Below are 17,340 nucleotides of genomic sequence, written 5' to 3'. Positions count from 1 at the left end.
GAGTAGAGTCTGTTGTACTTGGGAGACATCCAAGTTAACCTGCCCTTCACGTGCTCCTCACAGACTGCACTTCAACAGCGGTTACATGCTTCTAATTCCATTTGTAGTTGCGAGGCAAAACAACATAAGCTACAGTATCTCTTATCAGCTGGAAACCGCTCAACGATAATCGGAGGTGTTATGAATGCAAATGGTCTCATGCGCTAGTAGCAGCTGTTATTAATGTCAACAAACAGACTGTCATTCACCGCAAGATGTATGTTTTTAATAAGGCCCACCAGCGTCAGTTTGCAATGCTAGTCGTGTACGCTGTCAGTGATAATTATGATAATTATAGCAGCTGCGCAGCTCTGGGTCGGGGCCAGGCAGAGGAAGAGGAGGAAGGAGACACATGGCAAATATATGAGGGTCTAGGTGGACACACATATACACAAACTGGTGCAGGCATATTTTTTCCTGTTAACTGCTACAGTTTGTTGATTGTGACATGGCCACAGCTCTTTTCTGTCCTGGCCACACAGTGAACTGCCCACTGACATTTGTTTAGAAAGGAGCTGCACTTAGTAGTACACTAACCTCCCATGTTAAATGCAATTATGTAAGTCACTTTGGATGAAAGTTTCAGTTAAATGAGTAATGTAATGCGAACAGCCAAAGACATGCAATGCTGGTGCTAACTAGGCAAATAATTAATCTTAGCTGTGTGTTGCTGAAAGTTGAAGATTGAGGGTGGATGTCATATTGATTGAAATTGTCTGTCCAACTACTGTATTTAAGTCAGACTTCCTAGGAAGAAGAAGAAGAAGAAGATTCAGATTCAGAATATTGGCAAATACAAGAGTGTTCCGGCAGCTGAGGCTGCCCAGCCCTTAATAAATAATTGTTAATCCTTGTCTGTATTATCCATATGTTGTTCCAGCCTTGCCCAAGCCTCCTGGCATTCCTGTGGTGACGGAGCGGACAGCCACCAGCATCACACTGACGTGGGACTCCGGCAACCCCGAGCCCGTCTCCTACTACATCATCCAGCACAAGTCCAAGACCTCCGACGACACATATAAGGAGATCGACGGCGTGGCCACCACCCGCTACAGCGTGGGCGGCCTCAGCCCCTACTCGGACTATGAGTTCCGCGTGCTGGCAGTGAACAACATCGGGCGCGGGCCACCCAGCGAGGGCATCGAGGCCAAGACGGCGGAGCAGGCTCCGAGCACGGCGCCGCGGCAGGTCAGGGGCCGCATGCTCAGCGCCACCACGGCCGTCATCCACTGGGACGAGCCGGAGGAGGCCAATGGGCAGATCATGGGCTACCGCGTGTATTACACCATGGACGCCACGCAGCACGTCAACATGTGGGAGAAGCAGATTGTGCGGCAGTCCACCTTCCTCACCATCCAGGGCCTGATCCCCAACAAGACCTACTACATCAAGGTGCTGGCCTACACCTCTGTGGGCGATGGCCCTCTCTCTGCAGACATCCAGATCATCGCTAAGACGGGAGGTAGGACCCGCATCTGACGTGTCGTTGTTGTTGTTGTTGTAGAGTTTTACTAATCGTTGAAATGGTGCGTAGTCGCAGAGTTTTGCAAGTCATTGCAAGAGCTCATGGGATGTCTAGAACCGCAACCTTGAGTGTTATGGGTCTAATTTGGGATTCATTTGACAGCCAAATCTCTTTTTGTGCTGAGCTTCACTCACCCTTATTGGGGCGGCTGTGGCTCAGGAGGTAGAGCGGGTCGTCCAATGATTGTAGGATCGGCGGTTCGAATCCTGTCTCCTCCTGTGCACATGTCGAAGTATCCTTGGGCAAGACACTGAACCCCAAATTGCTCCCAATGCGCAGGCTAGCACCTTGCATGGCAGCTGCCACCATTGGTGTGTGAATGGGTGAATGAGAGGCCATTGTGAAGCGCTTTGGATAAAAGTGCTACAGTGTATACCGTGAGTGCAGTCCATTTACCATTTGCCATAATGACCACAGCTGTAAACACTTAATCTTGTCGGGCTCTTGAGTGCCTTGAGATTTCAATTTACATTTCAGTTTACATCACTTACTTCAATCACTTGAAGACTTCTTTATCACTTGAGGAATATTAATGTGGTTATATAAATGTGGTCTATCTCTGCAATCTTTCTTTCATTTCTCTGCAGTTGTTCAAGCCAAAGCTAAACTGCTTTTAGAAGTCTGTTATGGTGGTAGTTTCAATATCTCTTTTCACAAAGTGGAGATATTATAAGCATTAGAGTGACAGTAAATAATGTTTTAGTACACCATTATAATGCTTATATAGTATACTAAATATGTGTTTCCCTTGCATTCCCAGTTCCTTCGCAACCGACTGAATTTAAAGGAGAAGCCAAATCAGAAACCAGCATATTGCTATCATGGATGGCCCCGGCACAGTCTGGTCAAGACAATCAAATCACTGGATATGAATTACTATACAAGAAGGGCGATGACAAGGAAGAGGTCATTACTTTCTTCTATTCAACTTTTTCTACCCCAAAATAGCCTTGGTATACAATTATCACCTTGATAATTCGAGATTATAATGTGACCACCACTAGAGGTTTGGTCCTGATATAGGTAGTCTTCAAAATACGCTAGATAGTCTTCAAAATGCGCTAGAAGCTGTAAGACAGCACACCTTTGTCCGGTTATCACTCCCTCCCTCCCTCCCTCCCTCCCTCCCACCCTCCGTTGAATGTTGACCTGCAGTTCTCTGTTGGCACCACAAGAGGCAGTAGTCCCAGCACACCAAAATCAACCCGCCGATCTCCACTGCACAAGTAAAGTAGCGTTGAAAGAATTGGACTCCCATGCGGAGATCGGGGTTCAGGCCCCGGTGGGGATGATTCTATGGGACTATACCCCAAACCTCCACATGTTCATCCTTTCACTCAGACCTTAACCTCTTGCCTTATAGGTCAGATCCTGTCCCAACCCCAACCCTTATTCTAACCTCAAACCTTATTCTAACCCCAACCCACACTAGGGACTGGAAGGACACCAAACCAACCCGCCGATCTCCACTGCACAAGTAGAGCAGTGGTGAGAGCATAGGACTCCCACCCGGGTGACCGGGGTTCAAGACCCAGTGGGGATGACTTTATGGGACTATACACCAAACCTCCACACATTCATCCTTTCACTCCAATCTTTTTATCCGTTACCTTTGTCCAGAAACAGAAGTTGAACCAATTGCAGCAAAATAGCTAACGTTACAGTGTAACTGCTTTAGCCACTGACCGCTACCATTAATGTTATGGAAGCTGCTGCTAGTTGTTGTGAGCTCATGAGCTAACTGGCTATCCCGCTCTTATTGGGCTGGATTAGCATTGGAAGCATTGAAACTGTGTCCAGGCGACAAGACCTATCTTAATTTATCAGACATTATTTCATGTCATTTCAATTCACAGCTATTTCAGTGGCATGACTAGCTTCCGTCCTACCAGTCCTGAACAGAAACAAGCCAGCCACGCACATAAGCCAGGCTGGACCTGGCCTGGTTTGTCTTCAAAATGCGCTAGAAGACAAAATAGTTGTTGTTTTTTAATGTTTTTTTGTAAAACTTTTTTCCTTTTTTTCATATTACGAAAATTTAAGTTGCGAAGAACCCACTCAATATAACAAACAGTTTTAGGATCACTAAATAGTCATATTTTGTCATCAAAAGTCCATGTCCTGTGAGAAGTGTGAACAACTATGAATCTTTGAAGCCCTTTTTCTCTACTTAGTGTCCCAACATTCACCGAAGCATATGTTGCAGATTTCTATGTATGGCACATCATTTGAAAGCTTACAATTTACACTTTCATAATCTTTAAAAAACTGAAAAATGACCTTTCCCTACATCAGGACCAAATCTCCAGTGGTGGTCACATATTCAAACATGGGCTAGGAAGAAGACTCTGTCCTTACATTTTTCAAGTACCTCCGCACTGACAACATGGCTCCCCCCTTTCCCCCAACAGAAACGTGTCAGCTTTGAGCCCACCACCACGTACCTGCTGAAGGACCTCAAGCCCTTCACAACTTACACATTTCAGCTGGCCGCACGCAGTAAGCACGGCGTCGGGGCCTACACCAGCGAGATCTCCGCAGAAACCCCCCAAACACGTAGGTCTCCCTCCATTCACCAGAAATGGCTTGACGGGCTACCAGGGTGCCAAAACCCTTCACGAAAAGACTAAACCAAAAGTCTTCTATTTTCAAATGCCTCTACTTAACCCAACGCAGTGTTATGCTATTTCAGTTTGGCGTCACAAGTTTACACAGCAACATGATAAGAGCTTAACTTCGCCATAAAAAGGGGAGGATGTCTTTGAAAATAGAACATTTGAAGCCGATAAAAGGTTGTGAAGTCTACCTGACCATGCACCTATTGACTTTGAGACGGTTGCATGGGCAGCGTTCGCTAGGGCTAACCTGCGAAGTCAGCAGACAAGGTCACAATAGTACAAAGAACCCACTCCTCTGCCCACATTTGATGTGCAAAACCTCCCTAGCCAAGCCAATAATAGAATGCTGAATTATTCATTTGAATTCCTATCCTCCGCATCCAGTTATCTCCGGTTTGATTAGCACAAGAGGCATGTTTAGTGTAATGCGGGGGGGGAGGCCTTGTCTCTTGACATTGCATGTCAGCCAACAGTAATTTGCATATTGAGTCTGAGCTTTCTACGCAGAAGGGGGAAAAGAAGCGTCAAACCTTTTATGTGGAGGTCAGAAGGGTTTTTATCATCTCAGCGGTGTGAGACTTGACGTCAATCCGCTTGAATCAAACTAAATCAAGAAATTTGTTGGTGATAATAACGTAGAAAGCTCAAAAGCAAGAATTATCTCAGAAGATATTATCCCAAATACCCACACTGCAGACCTCAGGTTTATGAATATGCATCAAAGCCCCCGATTGAGAGACAAAATTACATCGTACAGTAGATGCATTATCTCGCTTGGATCAGCTCCCTCACAGAAAATGTCATGAAGAGCATGTAGCTACAGTGACAACTGTCTGAAAAATACATCTGGATAGCTGGTTTCAGCAGCCTCCTAATAAACCTGAGGTCTGCCTAAGAAAGGCAGAGAACAGGTGGGTATCAAAGTTCAAACTCTGCCCAGACGTGGGGAGGTACAGGAAGAACTAAACATCAGGACAACGTATATGCATGCCAATGTTTCAAAACTGCAGTCAGTCATGTCTCCTTGGGAAGTTCTCTGTTGCACAATCAGGCTTTTACCACAAACCAACAGGCTTCGGAAAGGTTGGTGACCAATACAACATTTTCTACCTTTTGCTATATTTGAAGCATCAACCTTTATGTTTTTGGATTGATGGTAACTGCTTGACAAATTTAGGATTCTGTATCATTGGTAGCTGTTTGAATTGGAAGTCAAATGATGGGGGAAGTTAGTATATGAGCAATTTGAGAAAAAACTTCAATATGGTTTTGAAATCAGAGAAACGGGAAACTGAAGAGTTATATGATAGAGGGCAAGATAGAATTTGTCATTTGTTTTTAAACAGGTAGGTTATATATTGTGAAAGTCTCCTATCTCATTACAATCCCATTCATACATCCTCAGTGTTTGTTTTCTTTGTTCTGTTGACCCTGCTGCGAGGCAGTGTTGATCTTTACCTTTCATCTCATGTTGATTTGGATAATTCATTGACTTATGAAACCGTTTCTTTGCCAACTTTTTCCAGTCCTTGTGCTGTGTCCTCATCGTGTCATTTGTTATTTTCCCTTTTCCTTTTCGTTGTTTGTTTGTTTGTTTCCACCACCATCATCTCAACCACAAAAACACTTCCTGTGAACCCCTCCTTGAAACAAATACAACCACACAAAACCCAACTGAAACCAACAATCCAATCAAACAAAACCCACCTCCAAATCCAATCCTCCAATCAGAGCCCTCAGCCCCACCTCAGGATGTCAGGTGTTCTAGCCCCAGCTCCACCAATATCCTGGTAAGTTGGCGGCCACCCCCTACGGAGCTACAGAATGGGATCATAACCAAATACACTGTCCAGTACACGGCAAAAGACGGAGACGACACCACCACCCACCAGATATCCGACATCCCTCCCGAAAGCTCCCAGTACCTCTTGGAAAACTTGGAAAAATGGACCGAGTACCGTGTGACGGTCAGTGCTCTCACAGATGTTGGAGCAGGACCAGAAAGCTTACCTCAGCTCATCCGCACCGAGGAGGATGGTATGTTTTTGAAAGCCGATGTCCCCCGTTGCAAAGCTAGTCCACCCTCTAACATGCCCCCCCCCCCCCCCTACTCAGACACTAACAACCCTACAAGTACCATGCCTTTACTTCTCTCAGCCCTCTCCTCCTCCTCCTCCTCCTGCTTCTAATCAAACTAGCAGCACTGTTAACCCATTTTGAGCCGAATTTTCTTACTCGGATCACCCTATGCAAGTTTTTTTTTTTTTTTTTTTTACCAAGCCGACTGTGACTAACTTTTTAAAGACGTGATATTTTTGGCATATTTTTTTTAACTTTTTTACTTTGAAGTTTTTACTTTTTTAACTTAAAACTCAATATCAACATATGGTATGGCATTTTCACCCGCTCCGACGCACCTCAGGCCGATGACTTCCAATCCCGACTGTCTTTTTTGAAAACGTTTTTATAGGATAATTTTATAAACCTTTTGACTTTTTAGAAACTTGACTGTATGCCAAGTTACAGACAGTGGGAAGGACACAGGTTGGAAGGAATACTTTTTTCAATGGCCAATAACATTTTACTTTTTCAAGTACTATTTCATTTTTTAGCTTTTTATTTTTTTCCAACCAACGCTCCATAGCCAAATTCTTGCAGAGTTGCTTCAAACATCTGAAGCACCTCCTTTGGCTCCATTTTTTTTTCTATTTTAACAAACACATTTTTACTCCATGTTTTTAATCCACTATTCCATTTTTAATGTTGGAGGTTAGATCAGGCGGCAGACCTGTTTTGGCGCTGGTGTTTATTTTTCCTTGCCATTGTTGAGATATTGATGTCATACGGTGCTTGTTGCAGTGTGCTTCCCCTTTTATACATTTTTACCCCCCCAATATTTTGCTCTCTGGAGTTCCCCAGGCTAAGAAAAGGGAGGAGAAGGGCTCCTCTATAATCTTGACCTTTCTTCTTTTATCCCACGGTGTTCCTCCAGTTCCCAGCGGCCCGCCTCGTAAAGTCGAGGTGGAGGCTGTCAACTCCTCGTCTATTAAAGTGATCTGGCGCTCGCCGATGCCCACCAAGCAGCACGGTCAGATCAGAGGCTACCAGGTGCACTATGTCAGGATGCTTAATGGGGAGCCCACGGGACAGCCGGTCATCAAGGACATCCTGATCGACGACGCACAGGTAGAGCAACCTCCTACTACTGCCAGCGCCTCTTCACACGCACACACATACACACACACACCTACACACACACACACACACACACGCTAACCTTGAGAAGTAAGGAGTCACATACTGTAGGAATCACTCTTTTCTGAGTGATCTACTCTGTTGACATAGAGGCTATGATAATCTCAACACAAATCATATAGTACTCAGCACTCAGAAATGTCATTACTATGAGGTCCAGTGATTATGGAAATGCCAACTATCCAGGATGATGATTGTTGAAAAAAGCTCTCTTGGACATGAGATTTCAAAGGTCACAGGCCTAGGAATAACTTACCTGACATCGATTTTTTTCAGTGCTGACAGTAGGTAATGGCAATTCCAGAAATCTTGGCCGTTTATATTGGTTGGATGTGATGGACAACAAAACCTATATTATCAACCACACAATCTTTATTTCAGTGAATGTTTGAGGGAAGATCATCAGACTATGTTAATGTTCCTGTATCTCAATAGTCTGTCTCTCTCTCCCCCTCTCTCTCTCTCTCTCTCTCTCTCTCTCTCTCATTTTGCCTTTGCGTTTTCTCTCGTCCCATCCTCTCTAATGCTGTGTTCCAGTTGCTTGTGAGGAGGGAATTGGTTGGGAGGATTGAGCCTGATCTTTGTACTTCTAGCCAAGTTAGCCATTGTTAGCAATTCCAGTTGATAACGCACTGTGCACTATTTTGGGCATACAAACACGGTAGCAACATAGAAGTTGGACAGTACTGTGTGTACAAATGATTTAACAAGACAGAAATATGACAGAAGCTCTTAAAAACAGCTTATAAACAGTCTTACTACAGCACAGTCTTATTACATCACTTATTGTTGATGCGCTGAGCAGCCATCTTGATTTGAGTTTGGTGGTGAGGTCGGGGTAGATTCCCCCCTCCTCCGAGTTAACATGGCAGAAACCCCAGTTTTTTATGATGTTTTTGATGACGAACTAGGAAAATCCCAGCCCCTGAGGTAACTGGAACGCAGCATAATCGTATGTGTTCTCTATCTACCCATCCTCTCTAATCGTATGTGTTTTCTCTCTCTTCCCATCCTCTCTAATCTTAATCAGTGGGAATATGATGATTCAACTGAACATGTGAGTAGATTCAGTGATTTTGTTGCAGTGTCTGTTCTGCTTCCGCCTCTGTGCTCTGCATGGCCTGCATGTATCCCTCCTCAGACAACCCTCCCTCCGCCCCACACACACACACACACCCTTCCGAACCTGTCTGTTCATTTTTGTCCACGACCCTTCAATCTCCTCGAACATCACTCTTCACCCCCTAACCATGTTTACTTTCTGAAAACTTCAAACGGAACGGCCTGACTAACAGAATACCTTCAGGGAGAATATAAAATATTCACAACTTGTATTTGCATTGAAAAACAACTATGTATATGCGAGAGGACCTATAGTAGTATGTAGTAAATTTGAGCCTAGCACAACACCATTGAGTCTTTTTTTTAAATTAGGGTCTTTATCAGCCAAAAATGATATCTACTTGCGCAATCATTTTTGGATGCATGGCTGCCAGAGTGTGACTCGTCCAGATCACATGCATGGAGTGATGGATGGCGTTGCAACTGGGCTATTACTGCAAATGTACTGTTCATTACCATGATTACATGGTACGAGCAGCCCTGTTCATTACCATTTTCCCTAATGAATCAATAAAAAAAATGTCTGGAATACTGTCACCCAGTGAATGTTGCACAAAAAGCATGCTGTCCGTCGCCTAACGACATATGGCGTCATTCCCTCAGAAATGATCATACACAAATACACTGAGCAAGTGTGCTAAAGAACCGTTGTTTTGTTTTGTCATTGTTATCATTCAACAGGAGATGCTCATCTCGGAACTGCAGGCTGAGACCACGTACTCGGTTGCCGTGGCAGCCTACACGACCAAAGGAGATGGGGCTCGCAGCAAGCCCAAGCTGATCTCCACCACCGGCGCCGGTGAGCCGCCCTGTCAGCGCCGACGAATCTCTCACAGGCCTGCCTTAATACACCCTGTGATCATTCCCAGAATGCATCTGTGCTGTTGAACGCTGTGAAATTCCACCCGTTGGACTAAAAAGGGAAGTGAACCCCGCCACTCCCCCCAACGGCTATTAAAGTGTGAATGTGGCTAATTGCCACCTCAGTTATGACAGCTATTGTAATTGCGCTCGCCCGCCGCTCTTACAAAGGCATGCTCACAGGGGTTAAGAAACTAATGGAAAAATGAGGAGCGGAAGGGAAAAAGCAAGACTTTGAAAAGAAAGTGAATGCTTTTATAATTTCCTAGCGTGTGGACCGCACAGTCCAAATGGCAATCCAGAAACCCACGTGTATGCGTGTGCATGTGTGACATATATAATTGCACTGTCGTCTAATCCGTCTCCAAGAGCTTTTTATGGCGCACCTGCCTGCAGGCGTAGAGATACAGGCAGCGGGGACGGAGATGGAGAGAGGCAGGCTGGTTCTCAGTAAAGACCTAACAAGCACGCCATGTTGGTTTGGAATCTGTCAGATGCAAACAGCATGAGCATTGTGGCAAAAATTCTAAATAGATGTTTCTAATGAGTAGCCCTTCTACTCTTGGGGTCATAAGGATAGTAGCAATGGCTACCTAACAGTCATAACATTTTGTTTATTTGTTTATTTATTTAAAATAGGGACAGCACGTATTAATAAACATTTCAATAAATACATACATACATGAAAATATGCCAGATATAGCCAGCAGGCTAATTTTCATCTGTAGTCCCTATGTCAGGTTGTTGGCAGAATAAATAAAAAAATCACAATACATATAATTCACAATGCACAATTACAAACACACAGTACATAAAACATACAGTAGCAGAGTAGTCCACCTGACCTAAAACTTACTCCATACAGCAACAAACACACAACCCCCCCCCACTCTTCTCTATTATATAATAGATTTCCTTCATCCTTGTAATGTGTTATTGCTTATGTTTTTGGCTTGCCGAGATTATTGTTACAATGTTACTGTATATGCTACAGAGATTGTGTTGTAATATGAATTGTGATTATGTTATGTGTTTTTCTTTGTTTTTTTTTCTCACTGGTGTCTTAGTACCTGAAAAACCCAGACTGATGGTCAGTACCACCAATATGGGCACCGCCCTCCTCCAGTGGCACCCCCCAGCGTTAACCTACGGCCCCCTGCAGGGCTACCGGCTCCGCTTTGGCCGCAAGGATGTGGACCCCCTGACCGTCATTGAGTTCCCAGAGCGCGAAAACCACTACACCACCAGGGAGATCCACAAGGGGGCCTCGTACACCTTCCGTCTGTCCGCCCGCAACAAGGTGGGCTTCGGCGAGGAGACAGTCAAAGAGATCAACACCGCCGAGGACGTCCCGAGCGGCTACCCGCAAAGCATCACAGGCGAGGGCGCCACCACCACTACGATACAGGTCAGCTGGAAACCCCTTCTGCTGGCGGAACGCAACGGCCTCATAGTGAAGTACGCTCTTCAGTACAAGGACATCAACAGCCCCAGGAGTCCATCTGAGCTCTTCATCACCGCCCCGGAGTCCACCGTCATCTTGGACGGTCTTAAGGCGGACACCACTTACGATATCAAAATGTGCGCCTTCACCAGCAAGGGCGCTGGCCCCTATAGCCCCAGTGTCCAGTTCAGGACGCAGCCTTTGGATCAAGGTAGGACCCCCTCCCCAAACCGCGTAACCCAACTTCACCCCACAACTACCAACACCAACCGCAAAAACTACTTCTACCAGCCCTCAAGGGCAGAAGAAAAAAGTGTCGGATCAACGTAACGGATTGGTGTAAAGCAACTAAATGTGCATACTGTAGCATCCACAGCCTAAGTCAATTGAAAGGTGGAGTAAATGAGAGTCAGAGTAAGTATGTATGTCCCTCGTTGTGTTGTCAGCCAAGAAAAGATCAGCCACTAGTTAAAAGAAGTGCCCAGAACAAGGTAAGGTGGGAGTATCCAGTAAAGTACTGATTTCACTGGGTTTAATGGGAAACTCTTAATCAGGTAAGGCTGGTCCAAAGGTGTCTAGAGAGGGTGCGACGGAGAGTGTTTTCGTGTCTAAATCATTTGCTCCCCCCTTTCTTTTAGCAGTGTTTGCAAAAAACTTCCACGTGAAAGCTGCCACGAAGACGTCGGTGCTGCTCACCTGGGAGATCCCGGACAACTATAACCCAGCGCAGCCCTTCACGGTAAGTCCATCGGTTAGCAATCGCGGCTCTGTGTTCAGTCACGAGCGAGGTGTTCTGTGATGTTGAATCTCAGGCCTTCAAAATCTCAATAAGAGTCAGACCCAAAAGTTCAAGGACATAGGAAACCGAAACAAAATGGGACACCACACTGCAGGATCGCAACGACTTAACCGTAACTGGATAAACACTGCGCATTTATGAAGGGTTGGACCCACGTGTTCAGTAACCGTCCACACCTTCTCTCCCTACCGACAGATCCTCTACGATAACGGCCAGAGTGTGGAGGTGGACGGGAAGCTGACCATGAAGCTGATCACGGGCCTGCAGCCTGAGACCCAGTACTCCTTCCTCCTCACCAACCGGGGGAACAGCGCCGGTGGCCTCCAGCACCGCGTCGCCACCATGACCGCCCCCGACATCCTGCGCACCAAGCCCTACCTGATCGGCAAGACCAACTCGGACGGCATGGTGACCGTCGAGCTGCCCACAGTGCAGACCTCTGAGAAAGTTCGGTGAGTGGCTAGGGGGGAACCCTTGCTGAATTGCTGATTGCCAGTATGCGCTCGAGTTGGGTACAGGTATTTAACCATATTTGAATATGCTTAATTAGAACGCCCGAGTGGCTGCTTTAATCTATATACAAACCATGGGCTCCTCTTGTGTTCAGTTAGTATAGCATGACAGAGTCAATGCCTTTCTCTCCACTCTACAATATGACTACCCCTTCACCTTTTTAAGAGATGATAGAAAACTCATGTCACACAACTGCTATGACTGTCTTTGAAATTGCAAGGGAAACAGAATTACTATACATTATTGCTCGCTCTGTTTTCATTAACATTTGATTTTATTATCCTCTATTTCCTAATTTAATTATAGCAGAGACTGAGACCATATGATTCCCCATCCAATTCAGCCCTCCCTCCCATAAAGTTTCTCCGAGCCTTGTGGTTGTCAAAAGGCCAATACGCATACCCATCTTGGGGTTTGTTCTTGCTGGGATGCGCTCAGCCTAGCCTACCCCATGCCAGGGCTTAAGCTAATTAGCTTCCCATTAGCCTGCCCCACTGCCTTTCTGGCTAATGCTAGCTAGCTCCGTTCCCTGCCAATAAGCACCGCCTCCCCCCCAAAAAAACTCTGGCAGAGGCCAATACCTCACTCTCTTCCCTGACAGGTGGATAGAAATCCCTCCAATCCCAAATCCCCAAAGTCCAGTCCTATCTCACGGAGGAGTCCTAGTCCTAAACCTTATAGAGATGGACGGCTGCCTTTGTTTTAGTACTACACATACTGTGTTATCCTTGCCTATCTACTCCCATACTTTCTGTGTGGGCATGTATGCTGTCTGTATGCTGCTGTAAGAAATCGAATTTCCCCTTTGGGGATCAATAAAGGCTATCGTATCGTATCAGCCCGTGGGTTCCTCTGCCAGGTGTGACCACATGCCTGACATTCTCTGGACCAAACAAGAAAATTACCCCCAATGAGATGCTAATGGATAGCACACGCTGATAATTGTGTGTTGATGTGTCCTCATGTCTGTTTCTTGCCCCATACCTGAACCTACTCTCAGGATTGAAGAGAGTCCTCTTTATATTAGTTTGTGCTCCTCCTGAGGGAGACGCTACATTGTGTTACGCTGCAGCTCGGAACGCTTTGATGTTGCCGCGTTGTTTTATCTACGTGCAGCTGGCGGGTGACCTCGGTAATCAGATGCACTCAGCGCAGCATGGGACTAAACTGACAGTGACCTTTGACCTTGAAGGGGAATGTCAATCAGTCGTTTTTATTCCCTCTCTGCCTCAGGGGATACTACATTGTGGTGGTGCCGCTGAAGAAACAGCGCACAGGCAAGTTCCTCAAACCCTGGGACAGCCCGGACGAGATGAACCTGGAGGAGGTCGGTACCAAGTGGTTTGGAATGTGTCACAAAATGGCAAAACTAATCCCCCAATGTAATAATCAATGAATTCTCACAGGAACAAGTGTGCAAGTACAAAACAGGATTCACAAACACCAACACTGGGTTCAAGTGTTCAGGTGTTGTGATAATCTCTCTGCTAAAAGGAAGTTAGTAAATGGTCTGTTTTTTATCTAAAGCGCTTTACAATAGCCTGGCCTAGTGGTAGAGTGTCTGCCCAGAGACTGGGAGGTTGTGGGTTCAATCCCTGTCCGGGTCATACCAAAGACTATAAAAATAGGACCCATTGCCTCCCTGCTTGGCACTCAGCATCACGGGTTGGAATTGGGGGGTTAGATCACCAAATGATTCCCGAGCGCGACACCGCTGCTGCTCACCGCTCCCCCAGGGGATGGGTCAAATGCGGAGAACAAATTTCACACACTCAGGTGTGTGACAATCAGTGGGACTTTAACTTTAACCTTAACCTCCGACATGTAGACAGGAGGAGTCGGGATTCGAACCGCCGACCCTACGATCATTGGACGACCCGCTCTACCTCCTGAGCCACAGCCACCCCTTGTAGTTAGTGAAAATGAAAGCGCTCTGGGAGAAGATGGCGGGATGTGGGTGAGAAAGCAGGGGACGAGGCTTAGTGACTGACGCACATACAGTACCCTGCCAGAGCATTATTTACATGGAAATGAGAGGAACGTGAAGTAGTCGTCGAGTACACTGCCCCCCCCCCCCTCCTCTCTGTAATCAGCAGCCATGTGTCTCTCGCTACAGGAGCGCCAGGTCATTGGTTATACACAAAGTACTTGACAACCTTTCTGTGTAGCCCAGTCTGGATAATTCACGAGCTTTCACGGCCCTGAGTGCAGGCTGAGGTGCATTAATGGAGAAGGCTTGTGGAACTCTCAGCGACCGCAGTAAAACAAAAACAAAAAGTGGCCGCGCGCGCTATTTGTAATGCGTCGGTCGCAAAGCACGCGCCGTCGGATACATGCAAATGGCCCTCCTTATTCAGTAGCTCTTCCTGCTAATGCCTGGTGGTCCACACCTGCACAGTTCCGCCGTGGGCCCCCAGCTGCCGTTAGGGTTGTGTGGGGGGGGTGGGTTACATCTCTAGTCGCCTGCCTTGACTGTTCGTCTGAAAGCCGGCCCATCACAATTTATTTGTTTGTCAATATTGGCGCTCACCTTCCCGACACTTTTCCCAAGGGCGGACGATTTTAGCCGCGCTGACAGTTGGCGTGATTGAAGACATTATCGGGCGGCGCCACCCGCCCTGGAGCCAAGACACGCGCACACACACGCACTCTCACACACACACTTGACAGCCGCGCACACGCACTTGAGAGATACGGTGTTGAAGGAGCAGCTCCCCTGACACCGATACAGTGGTGCACTTGTGAAGTTTCCAACCGGTACACATCGAGCAGACTCGGATGAAGTAGGTATCGGCGTCCCCTGTAATCTCATACTGTATGCTTTGCCACATCTTTATTTCAAGTTCAGCGGCCGGGGGGAAACTTTCCAACAAGCCATATTATCTTACCCACAACACTGATTTACGGTAAGCCCTAGATGTTCACAAGTCATACCCACGCACACGGAGCCAGAACCGAACTAGACACTAAAACAACCCTGCTTCCTTAATGACATTGCGTCGGCTGTATGTTTCCACACCTACGTACGGCGTCAAAACGGTTGCTACTCCAATTGTACGAGCGTGACCTCATTCGAATTCCGGTCAGGTCCCCCCTTGTCTCCTCGTGGTGTAAAATGCCACATCTTAGCCCCGTTAGAGCAGCCCCGCAACGTGAGACTGTGGGGGGGGGGGGGAGGTGGCTGGCCGGTCACTAATATGCTGATGCAGCATCACGCCTGTTGCGACACCGCCCACGCCTCGGGGGACACGCGCATCTTTGGTTTCCGAGCCTTACGTAACGCTACTCCCGGTTATAGAGCCTGGGAAGTCGTGCGTACGTGAACGCTTGTGGGTATCTGGGCTGTGTGTGTGTGTGTGTGTGTGTGTGTGTGTGTGTGTGTGTGTGTCCACGTGTGGATGTCTTTGTGTGTGTACGTGTACATGTGCGGATGTCCATGTGTGTTTGTGCGTGTGTGTTAATGTGTGGATGTCTGTGTGTGCATGTACATGTCTGGGTGTCTTATTTGTGTGCTTTTGTGAATGTGTGGCTCTCTGTGTGTGTGTGTGCTTGTGTGAATGTGTGGCTGTCTAAGTGTGTGCATGTGCATGTGTGGGTGTCTAGTGTGCGTGTGATTGTGTGTGTGTAGGTGTCCATGTGTCTGCCTAGGTGTCTGTGTGTGCGTAGGTGTCTATATGTCTGTGTGATTGTGTATGTGTGCGTACGTGTGTACGTGCGTGCATGTGTGTAGGTGTCTTTGTGTGGGTGTCTTTGTGTGTGTGCTTGTGGATAATGACCCATGCTGAGCAAGCAATACAACATCATGCAGCATTGTTCTCTAATTGATACCTGTAGGGGAGAGCTACCTCCTTTTGTTGTTGCCATCAGCAGTTCCAGTGAAGCAGCACCTGTATTACTGGTTCCCTTAGTGCCTTTGTTGGAACTCTAAAAGGTGTTTCTCAACAGAATTTTATGTCATAACCTACATTATAATCAAAATGCTTCAAATAATAAAGATTACATCGATCAACATTTTGATTTATACAGCTCTGTATTGTACTGTACAATGCACTGTAGGTCAACTATCCACAATTTCACCTTCCTCTCAAGGGCTTGGCCTAGCCCTGGCAATGCTGTCTAAAACAGCTTACTGTAGTTAAATTAAGTGGGGGGGAGGCATGTCTTTGTCTCTCTCTCTTCCTCTCTCTCTCTATCCATCCATCTTTTGGACAGTCCAATCTCTGCAGCACATAGCAGATAAAACGTGTTTTTCATAATGTTTCTCTGTTTTCGCGATCAGTAGTTTGGAAGTCAGGAGAAATAGTAGAATGGTTGACAGTGTGTTTGTGTCTGTGTGATCTTTCACGAAACACGCAAGTTTTGTTTTTTTTATCGACTGTCCACATCATATCTTTTCATTTTTAGCTGCTCAAAGAGATTAACCGGACAAGCCGAGGTCTTCGCTTCCGGAGGCAAGCCGAACCCAAAGCTTACATCGCCGCCTACTTCAAAGACCTTCCCACAGACTTCACCCTGGGAGACGCCAAGATCTATGGCGACTTTGAAAACAAGCAGCTCCAAAACGGCCAAGAGTACATCTTCTTTGTGCTTGCGGTCCTTGAGATGTCTGAAAATGTAAGTATGTTTTTTTTTCCTCAGAAATCTCCCATTGCCTCTTTCTCTCTTTTCTCCATCTCTCTCTCTCCCTCTCTCTGCCTCTCCCTCCCTTGTTCTCTCATCCTTCCCTGTCTACAAAGGAATTGAGCTCAGACAAGCTAGCCCCCCTAGGTGATTTCCTTGTGAAGCCTCCCTCGCCCTGTGTTAAAAGTTTCATGTTAACAGTCAAGAGGAATCCACTGTGTGTTGGCAGGGGGTTCGTCTCCTCGGTCGGATGTGTTACTTTGAGTCTTGTCTTGTGAAAGCCAAAAGCCGTGGCCACACCAACCACCCAACCCCTGCCTGTACCGAGGGGAAACCCCCTAGGGGCCACCGGCCAATCACAGGATTACCTTGATAACCGCACTCCTCTTTAATTGCAGCAGACGTGCGGACCGCCTTATCTCCCCTGCAGTGGCTAGCATAGCGTGCGTGCACACGTGTGTGTGTGTGTGTGGAACAGAGGAGAAAGCAGGGTTGATTAGCTGACTGAACACAGTAGAGTGATTATTTGATGAGCTGGAAGGGG

At 46.6% G+C, this 17,340-nt stretch overlaps 1 protein-coding gene across 4 annotated transcripts in view; it reads left to right on the top strand.

Annotated features, from left to right (window-relative positions):
* LOC311320015 (receptor-type tyrosine-protein phosphatase delta-like) overlaps positions 1-17,340 on the top strand; it is a gene marked incomplete at both ends in the record, with an annotated part of 124,398 nt that overhangs the window by 66,910 nt on the left and 40,148 nt on the right. For 3 of the 4 annotated variants that reach the window (XM_084451651.1, XM_084451650.1, XM_084451649.1), the window contains 12 exons: positions 920-1,501; positions 2,325-2,470; positions 3,976-4,120; positions 5,914-6,219; positions 7,175-7,368; positions 8,468-8,494; positions 9,241-9,358; positions 10,488-11,075; positions 11,503-11,603; positions 11,859-12,115; positions 13,410-13,503; positions 16,581-16,790. In XM_084451651.1, coding sequence (XP_084307777.1) covers positions 920-1,501; positions 2,325-2,470; positions 3,976-4,120; positions 5,914-6,219; positions 7,175-7,368; positions 8,468-8,494; positions 9,241-9,358; positions 10,488-11,075; positions 11,503-11,603; positions 11,859-12,115; positions 13,410-13,503; positions 16,581-16,790 — 2,768 coding nt within the window. The remainder of the gene's footprint in view (positions 1-919; positions 1,502-2,324; positions 2,471-3,975; positions 4,121-5,913; positions 6,220-7,174; positions 7,369-8,467; positions 8,495-9,240; positions 9,359-10,487; positions 11,076-11,502; positions 11,604-11,858; positions 12,116-13,409; positions 13,504-16,580; positions 16,791-17,340) is intronic. The other variant, XM_084451652.1, reaches the window with a different exon arrangement.

The sequence above is a fragment of the Borostomias antarcticus genome, assembly GCF_949987555.1.
Source record: "Borostomias antarcticus genome assembly, chromosome: 17".
NCBI lineage: Eukaryota > Metazoa > Chordata > Actinopteri > Stomiiformes > Stomiidae > Borostomias > Borostomias antarcticus.
Note: the sequence above shows the minus strand (reverse complement) of the source record. Positions and strands in the feature narration are given on the sequence as shown.